The sequence below is a fragment of the Lissotriton vulgaris genome, unplaced genomic scaffold, assembly GCF_964263255.1.
Source record: "Lissotriton vulgaris unplaced genomic scaffold, aLisVul1.2 SCAFFOLD_235, whole genome shotgun sequence".
Taxonomy (NCBI): Eukaryota; Metazoa; Chordata; class Amphibia; order Caudata; family Salamandridae; genus Lissotriton; species Lissotriton vulgaris.
Genome location: NW_028253230.1, coordinates 636,151 through 644,821, shown reverse-complemented (window position 1 = coordinate 644,821; position 8,671 = coordinate 636,151). Strand labels below are relative to the sequence as shown.

Sequence of the window (8,671 nt, the reverse complement as noted above, 5' to 3'; positions counted from 1 at the left end):
TTCAGCAGCCAGGCTGCTTACCGGCTCCTCAATAAGATCCTCGGCCAAGCCAGCACTGAGATCTCTTCACTGGTTGCCAATTCGGGGACCCCCTATTCTTAGGAATCTGATCTGCCCCTACAAGTCCTCTCGGACTCTCCGTTCTGACCTCGGAAACTTGGCCACTGTCCCCAGAGTGAGGAAGGCGCGCGCTGGGGGACGGCGATTCTCGGTTAATGCGGCAACGCTTTGGAATGCCCTTCCTGTCATGATTCGAACCAAACCCAGCTATCTGACGTTTTGGAAGCTCCCTAAAACATTCCTCTTTCCCAATGAGCCCTAATTAACGGTACCCTCTTCAGTTTGCTCTTTGTTCTGCAGCGCTGGGACGCTCTCGGGCAGCCATGCGCTTTATAAATCAAATTTCATTTCATTTCATTTCATTACTCCAAAAAGTGTCCCTGCCTCTGCTAGCATTACGAAAGAGTCATTCAGAAACAGGTCTCCCACTCTCTGACAGCCTCAGTTCATTCATTGTAAGACATCCATTGAGGCATGGATGACTATGAATGTTTGCAGCCACCTTATGGGAGCAACCTAGCATTTAGCATTTAGCGCATGCTTCAGAGCATGAGTTACCGCTTTTCCTATGCCTGTGCAACCTCTGCCACTATAAAGGGGCACTGGCATAACAAAATTTGAGACCCCCCCCTGCAACTTATATGTAGGGGCCCCAGCTCTGGACTGCGGGTGCCCATAAAGGGGTTTCTTCCAGTACCCTGCGACTCTCCTTGAACAACTCGGGGAGGTCTTCCTTCAATACCAGTCCCTCCAGTAGTTTCCTATCCCTGTTGGGGCCATCTTCGTACCACAGTGCTGCATATCGAAGGAGCCCTGCTAGATAATAAAAATGGAGGTCTGGGAGCCCTAAACCACCTTCTGCCATGTCTAGTTTTAAGATACTTAGTCTAACTCTGCTTCACTTTCCTTCCCACGTTGGGGACACCAACAGCTCATTGAGTTGCCAGAATAAGGGAGCATATTATCAAGCCTGGGCGATAAAATTATCCCCAATTTATCGGCATAAAACTGCCGCTAAAGTGGCGATAATGGGCTTGATAATATGCTGTATAGAATTCAATCGAAGCTCATGTTAGATGTCCTTCACATCCAACATGAGCTTCGATTGGAATTCCATTGAGCATATTATCAAGCCCATTATCTCCACTTTAGCTGCAGTTTCCTGCCGATAAAGTGGCGATAATTTTATCGCCCAGGCTTGATAATATGTCCCAGGGAGTCCTATAGGACACAGAACAATTTATGCATAGTATAGAGACACCTAGGCAGCAATTCCATGTTGCTTAAAGCTACTCTGCCCATGACGGGCAACAGCAGGGTATTCTAGCACGCTACAGACGTGACTAGTCTTTCCACCACCCATCCCATATTAAACTGACATTGCTGCCAGGGGTCATGACCTATCTGTATCCCCAGGTAGCAAAATTGCTTTGTCTCCCAGGTTAGCTCTACCTCCGGGAAATCAGCCACTCTTCTGTGCGCTAAGGACACCAGGGGCAATAGTACTGTTTTATGCCTCTTGGCATGTAGCACTAACAACCGCCAGAAATTGGCAATGAGGGCTAGGAGGAGCAGTACAGATAATTCCGGTTTGGTCACAAACACAAGGGTATTGTCTGCGTACATCAGTACAATATTCATAGCGTCACCTACTTGTATTCCCCAGTCCTGAAGCTTGATCCTCAAGTACACCACTAAAGGCTCCATGGAAAACGCAAAGAGGAGCAGGGACAGTGGGATTCCCTACCTCATTCTTCTTCCTAAATTCAGTACATCTAATACCAACTGTCTAGTTTGCACTCTCGCCTTGCGTTCCATAAATTAGTGGTGCACCCCTGACAAGTACCTCGGGCCGAACCGCATTCTTCACAGCAGCAGCCCCATAGATGCTCCCATGACAGGGTGTCAAATGCTTTTTCAAAGTCTAGGGCCACCAAAGCTGCCTCCTCAACCATTTCCGGGGTGACACGCATTAAATGAGAGCAACGCCGGAGGTTCATTTAAATGCCCTTCCCCGGCATAAATCTGCACTGGTCACCATTCACTATGTGTATGGCTATACGGCCCAAGCGCATCGCGAGTACTTTCACAAGCAGTTTAACATTGACATTAAGCAGGGACAGCAGACGCTAAGACACCCTACTGCATGTGTATCAGCAGTGTACCATTGGACTTTGCTTCCTGAAGTTTTCAAGCAGCCTAGGGAGCATTTCAGGGGAATATGTCTGATAATGCTCTACCAGGAGGCCATGCGATCCCGGGTATTTCACATGAGCCATGTCTCAGAGGGCCTCATAAAGTTCCCGTATATCCTCCTGTCTGCTTATAATCTTAAAGCAGTAAAGCATTAATCAGCCCTACAGATGCCTTTACATATTTTAATAAATAGTACTTACTGAGTGAATTACATTTGTAATCACCTACCACACTAGATTGGCTTGTACAGTCAATTAACCAAATAGGGGCAATTCAGCATTTCACTCAAACTTGAGCTCATGTTCTTGAACCTGTTGTCTGGTGCTCATAAGTTCACAAGGATATGATAAGCTGCCACATACAACCACATGCTCTATGGTGGTCTTAAACCTGATGTGCTTCTTACCCCAAGGATTATGAGCTGGTACATGATGTGTAACGTAAAATAGCAAGTATCTGGGAAAAATATGTTTGAGCTACTTGATGCTGTAATACCTGTTTAGTATGTTCTTAATTTTTGATAATGTTTTTGCAACATCTGTTTCAGCTAAGTTTAACTATAAATTGTCAAACCCAAATTGCAATGTTTCACAGTAATTTTGTCTGCTGCAGAAATTCAGTCAAGTCTGTAATGTACGGCAGTAGTTTCAAGAAATGTTTTCTTGACTCCTACCAATTTAGTAACCGTTGTACAAATGTACATTTTTCACATTTTCTGTACTAGATCTTACCAATGTGATTCCAGCCTGCATCATGTTAACATTCAACTCCAGCGACATCAAGCATTCGTCGTTTGTCTTGATGGGGTTTCCTGGAGAAGACGCTGCAAAGATCTGGATGTCTCTTCTACTGGGTTTATTGTACCTGGCCTCCATCCTGGGAAATGGCCTCATTTTGTTCATCACCAAAACCGACCAATGTTTCACTGAGCCCATGTACCTGCTGCTGTCTATGCTTGCTGCCACAGATCTGGGGATGACCCTCTCCACTTTACCCACAGTGCTCAGCGTCTTCTGGCTTGATATCAGAAATATTCACTTCTATTCCTGCCTTGTTCAACTCTTTTGTATCCACTCCTTGTGTTCCATTGAATCTGCCATTTTGGTGGCCATGGCCTTTGACCGCTTTGTTGCTATATGTAACCCTCTGAGATACAACTCAGTATTGCAACCATTAGTCACCAAACTAGGAATGGTGGCTCTGATCAGAGGTGTCTGCATTCATGTCCCTATCCCTTTTCTGCTAAACCGGCTTTCCTACTGTGCCAACACCGCTCTCTCCCATGCCTTCTGCTACCACCCTGATGTCATGAAGCTGGCGTGTGTGGATACAACAATCAATAGCACCTACGGCTTGGTCCTAGTGCTTGCCACATACCTGTTAGATTCTGTCTTCATTGTGTGTTCTTATGGGCTGATTCTGAAAACAGTCTTGGGCACATCCATGCAAGCAGAGCTCCTGAAGGCATTGAACACCTGTGTGAGCCACCTCTGTGTTGTTCTGCTGTTCTACATCCCACTGATTGGATTGACATTGGCTCACAGATATGGAAGGAATGCTTCCCCTCTTCTCCTTGTGATGATGGGTTTGATCTTCCTTGTTGTACCCTCATCCCTGAATCCAATTGTGTACAGCATAAAAAACAAACAGATCCGTAATGTTCTCTCTAAAAGGTTCTGGGCAAAAAGAAGCAGAACTTGAACTTCAATGGTGGTCAAGCCAAGCAGCAGTAAAATAGCTATGGATAGGGTCATGGTATATAAGCGGTGAATACAATTTGGCCTTGGTTTATGACTAAGGACCTTCTTACGAGTTTGGTGGTCCAACTCATGGTCGCAGTTTGACGGTGTGAGGCCAAAATATGCTGGCAGTGCAGCTGCAGCACTGCCAAGCATTTTTCAAGTTGGCTCTGCGGCACCATTTTCATGGCGGGAAAAGGATGGCAGAGAGGCAACAAAGGGGGCCAATAGGGCACCCTTGTGCCTCTGGGCCTGGGTGTGTATGCAGGGGGGCAAATGTTGTGCCCCCTTGCAAATTTGCACCCCCAGTTCCTACACTGGAAGGAAATCACAACATGGTGCATTCCTTCCTGTGCAGGAACGTGCTGCAGTGGTGTGAAAGCAGTGCCTGTCTAAGGCCCTCCCAGAAGCCTTAGACAGGCCCTGCCATGAAACCACAGCAGCACTGTCTGCCTGCCAAGGATTGTAATCGTAATCCGGAGGGCGGACTCTGTACGGGTTTGGTGGCCCTCTTGCAGAGCGCTGGCATAACGCCTAGCAGGAGGACCGCCAAGCTTGTAATAAGGCCCTAAGTGATATATTCTGTTTAGTGAATAAATGCATGGATTTGAGGTTCTCAGAGCAGACTAAGAGACTGACGGGTGCCTGCTTTAGCACCCTTAAATCTCTGGGCAGATTCTTCCCTCTATGGCCCCAGACGGCCAAAGAAACGGTCGCTAGAGCCCTCATATTATCCCGCCAGGATTATGCCAACGCTCTGTATTTGGGCTCACCCTCCTTTCTGGTAAACAAGTTGCAGCTCATCCAAAATGCGGCCGCAAGACTTCTGCTAGGCATTTCCAGACGCAGGAGCATAAGACCGCAAATGGCCACACTCCACTGGTCGCCGGTGGCCCAAAGAGTTCAATTTAAGGCTCTGGTTCTCACGCATTGAGCCCTACATGATACTGGCCCCACCTATTTCAGGAAAAGGGTGACTTTCCATGTCCCTAGTCGACACCTCAGGTCGGCTTCCCAACGCCGGCTGGTAATCCCCCGCTTCCGGCGAACCAGATTGGGCTTTCAATCATTTTCAGTCAAAGCGGCTACCCTCTGGAATTCCCTCCCATTCACTCTCAGGGATACCAGAGATCTTAGCAGCTTTAAAAAGCTCCTCAAAACTCATCTCTTTAATAAAGCTTACTAAAAATGTTATGTTATGCTGTTTTTCTCTTGACTTCTTTGTGGTTATGCTCCGCGCCAGGATACTCAAGAGTAGTTGTGCGCGTAATAAATACCCATATAACATAACATTACACATATAACATGGAAACCTTACTCTTTCACATTCATTAGGCATGTACCAATTCTGCATACTGGAAGGAAAGAAAGCGGAGACAGTGTGCAGGGCCAGACTGGGAATCAAACAGCCAGACCCTTCCCCCCCCTCCCCACTGGGAAGGGGGGGGGTTGGAGGTGCCGCCGAGCGCTTCGCTAGGGCCGGTTTTCGGCCGATTTTGTTGCAGGGCCGAATTTGCAGCTATGCGGCAAAAACGGCTCTTTAACAAAATCGGCCCCCAGGGGCTCAAAACTGGCCCCCACCCTTGCGGCGCACCGGGGGATTGCCCGGTGCCCGCTATGGCCAGTCCGGGCCTGACAGTGTGTGGTTGGCTTTTCAGAAAAATACACATACAGAATCTAATAAATACTGAAGACAAAAATGGCAAACTAATTCGACCAAAATAAGAAAACAATGCGCTTAGCAAAATGACAAAGGGACAAATTCATTTTGAAGAACCAAGAGATATGAATTTTTAAAGACAGTTTCGAAAAAGTGCATCATCAAAAGTAGCCAGAGGAGGTCTCTCTTTCAACAAAAATGAAAAAGAGTTTTAAAAAAATACTCTTCCGCACACGCACTGTCTCTGCACGCCTATTGTCATATATTTATAATCTCATTGTATTGTTCTAAGCATTTTTCCATAATACCTGTTTGTACACCATTACTCCATGAACAATCGCAGTTTTGCAGTTTAAATTGTGTTAAGAAAGACATACAATGTCACTGTAAAATGTATTCCAGAAACAAAGATTGTTCCATTTATACTGTTGATAATTTGGTTAAGTGCAAAAAGACTCAAATGTTGTACTTCACATGAAAGGCATGTGTGGGGGTTCATTAAGTCAATGCTGAAAATAAAGTTATTTGAGGTCTGATGCTTAGGATCCACTTCGAAGTGTGACTTTAGGAACATTTTAAACATTAAATCTGGGGGAAGCCTCATAAATAATGGGGTCTATGTACAAGAACTGCAGCTAACACTAGTTAATGGCATTTTTCTTAGCGCAGTCTATCACCAGAAACTATTGCCCCGTTACCTATTTATTTACAATACGTCACTACATGGTGATAGTGTCAGGTAGCCGTGGTAACACTATCATGAAGGCGATACAACTTCTTACGTTAGCGTGTGAAAACTGATGATCATGAAAAGAGGTGCATTGCTGGGCATCACTTATCATTGCGCACTCCTTGCAACACCATGACATCAAAACCTTAAAAAGAGCGGATAGTCCCTGGGGCCTGTAGGCCTCGTAGGGCCTGCACCTGGGACCAGGAGGAGGATGCGGAGGTGCTGTGGAGTTGATGGGGTGTGGCGGTAGACATTGAGGTGTCAGAGATCGCCCTTACCTGGTGGTGAAGTATGCCAGGTCACATGGATACACGTTGCTGACCTATATGAGAAGACCGCCTGCTGCCCCTGGGAGATGTGATTGGTAGAAGCACTCCTGTGCACCAACGTAGGGAGGTCTGCATAGCATACCACGAGCCTCCACTACACCGGGGTAAACGGAGGAGATTACCAATGGAGGACTGCGCCACTCCGCATCACAGGCCGGAGGATGTTGCGCTGGCCATATACTGTGATGCCCCTGAGCTGAGCTGAACTTCTGTGGTGGGAGTACTGCAACTTCACAGCTAAGGGGGCCCTGTTGGATCATCTGCATCGGGAGGTTCCCCAGTGAATTTGGTTGTGACAGCTGTACCCTGACTTGTGAAATCCCACTTGGCTGAGGCTCCTGTTGGCTGAGTCACAGATGCAGTGGATTGCAACACTGTGTCAATGTGCAGGTGAGGAGAAGTTGGGATGCGTAGCCAATGAGCCCCTGGGGTCGAGTCGGGTCCAGGCCTAGCACCTGTGGGTGATGCACTCCCTGTGGCGGCTCATCCGCTGTGGTGGAAGAGTGTCGCCCCACTGTTTTCAAGCAGTGCAAGAAGAGGAAACATAACATGATGATAACTTTCTGATGTACTCATGTTATGTTTCCTTTGCGGGCAGGAGGGGGGGTGAGATTACTCTATTCACAGAGCAGGGCAGGGGCAGAGTGGTATGCCCACTCAAGTGCACAATAACTGTTTGGTCGACCCTCTAAGGCTGCCCAAAGCAGTCATGCGCACTTCCCTGTTTGCAATGCAGGCTGCATTACAGCCTGCAGGAAGTACATGCCCATCCCTCCAGCCTCTGGCTGAAAGCCTTGTCATGGCGCTCAAGATCAATCACAACACCACATTGCAGCATTGTGTTAGCATAGAGGAGGGAGCCTTGCATCCTGCTTCCTGTTCCCAGCACCAAGGACCCTTCCTCTCAGGCATTTTAGTGCTTTGACGCCAACACCCTCCTCGCCATCCAACTTGGACGCCACACCACCTGCCATCTAGCAACACTGTATAATTCTCTTGCACCATGCGCCTTTCGAAACTGCAAATGCACCTTCTGCCACATCAGCCCACCAGCGCCTCCTGCTGCCCAGCCGACCAACAGCGCAACCGACCAGCTCAACTGCATCCTCCTCAATGTGCGGTCCCTCCACAAATACGTAACACAAATCTGGGACCTCCTCCAAACCACCACTTCAGACATCGCCTTCATCACAGAAACCTGTACCAACCTCTGCTCTGATCATACATCGCCATCATTATCCACAACGGCTACAAAATCACCCACACAGACCACCCTGAGTGCCCAGGAGGAGGTTTTGCCATTGTCTAAAAAAGCACACTCCGACTGACCACGCCCTTTAATGACCCGACGATGACTATGGAACACCTCCACTTTCAGATTTGGACCAACATCACCCTCTGCAGCACCCTCATCTACCCCCTGGCCATAAACCCCCATTCATGATGCCATTGTAGACCTCAACGCACCCAGGCTGTTCCATCCACCGACCTCAAGTTCCACCTGGACAACCCCAGTGACCAGAATACGACCCCTCTTCTGGGGAACCTTACCAACATCGGACTCAAGTGGTTAGTCATAGCACCAACGCACATAGCCTGACACACTCTTGAGCCCATCTTCTTTACCAGTGGGAATTTCAACTACAGCCACACCAAAGGACACCCCTGTACTTACCATCATTGTTGACATCACACCTTCACCATGCCCATCGTACACCATCTCCATCATTGCCCCCCCTTTCGCAGCTGGGTCAAGGCCACTGAAGAACTTCCAGTCAAAACCCTCAGCATCACCACTCTGCCAATGCTTACAGATGGAAACACCACAGCATGCAACGTCCACTGATGGATCTCCAACTGTGCCGACACCCTTGCACCCCTCAAGAAAAGACCAGGCAAACAACACTCCAAGAAGACAAAATGGTACACTTCCGCCCACTACTGGTCCAGCCTC

General features: G+C 47.9%; 1 protein-coding gene across 1 annotated transcript; it reads left to right on the top strand.

Annotated features, from left to right (window-relative positions):
- The first annotated feature begins 3,009 nt into the window (after positions 1-3,009).
- LOC147661097 (olfactory receptor 51G2-like) lies at positions 3,010-3,957 on the top strand. Its single transcript, XM_086951333.1, has one exon. It carries the CDS (start codon positions 3,010-3,012, stop codon positions 3,955-3,957), a length of 948 nt encoding a protein of 315 aa, XP_086807459.1.
- The last annotated feature ends 4,714 nt before the right edge of the window (positions 3,958-8,671 follow it).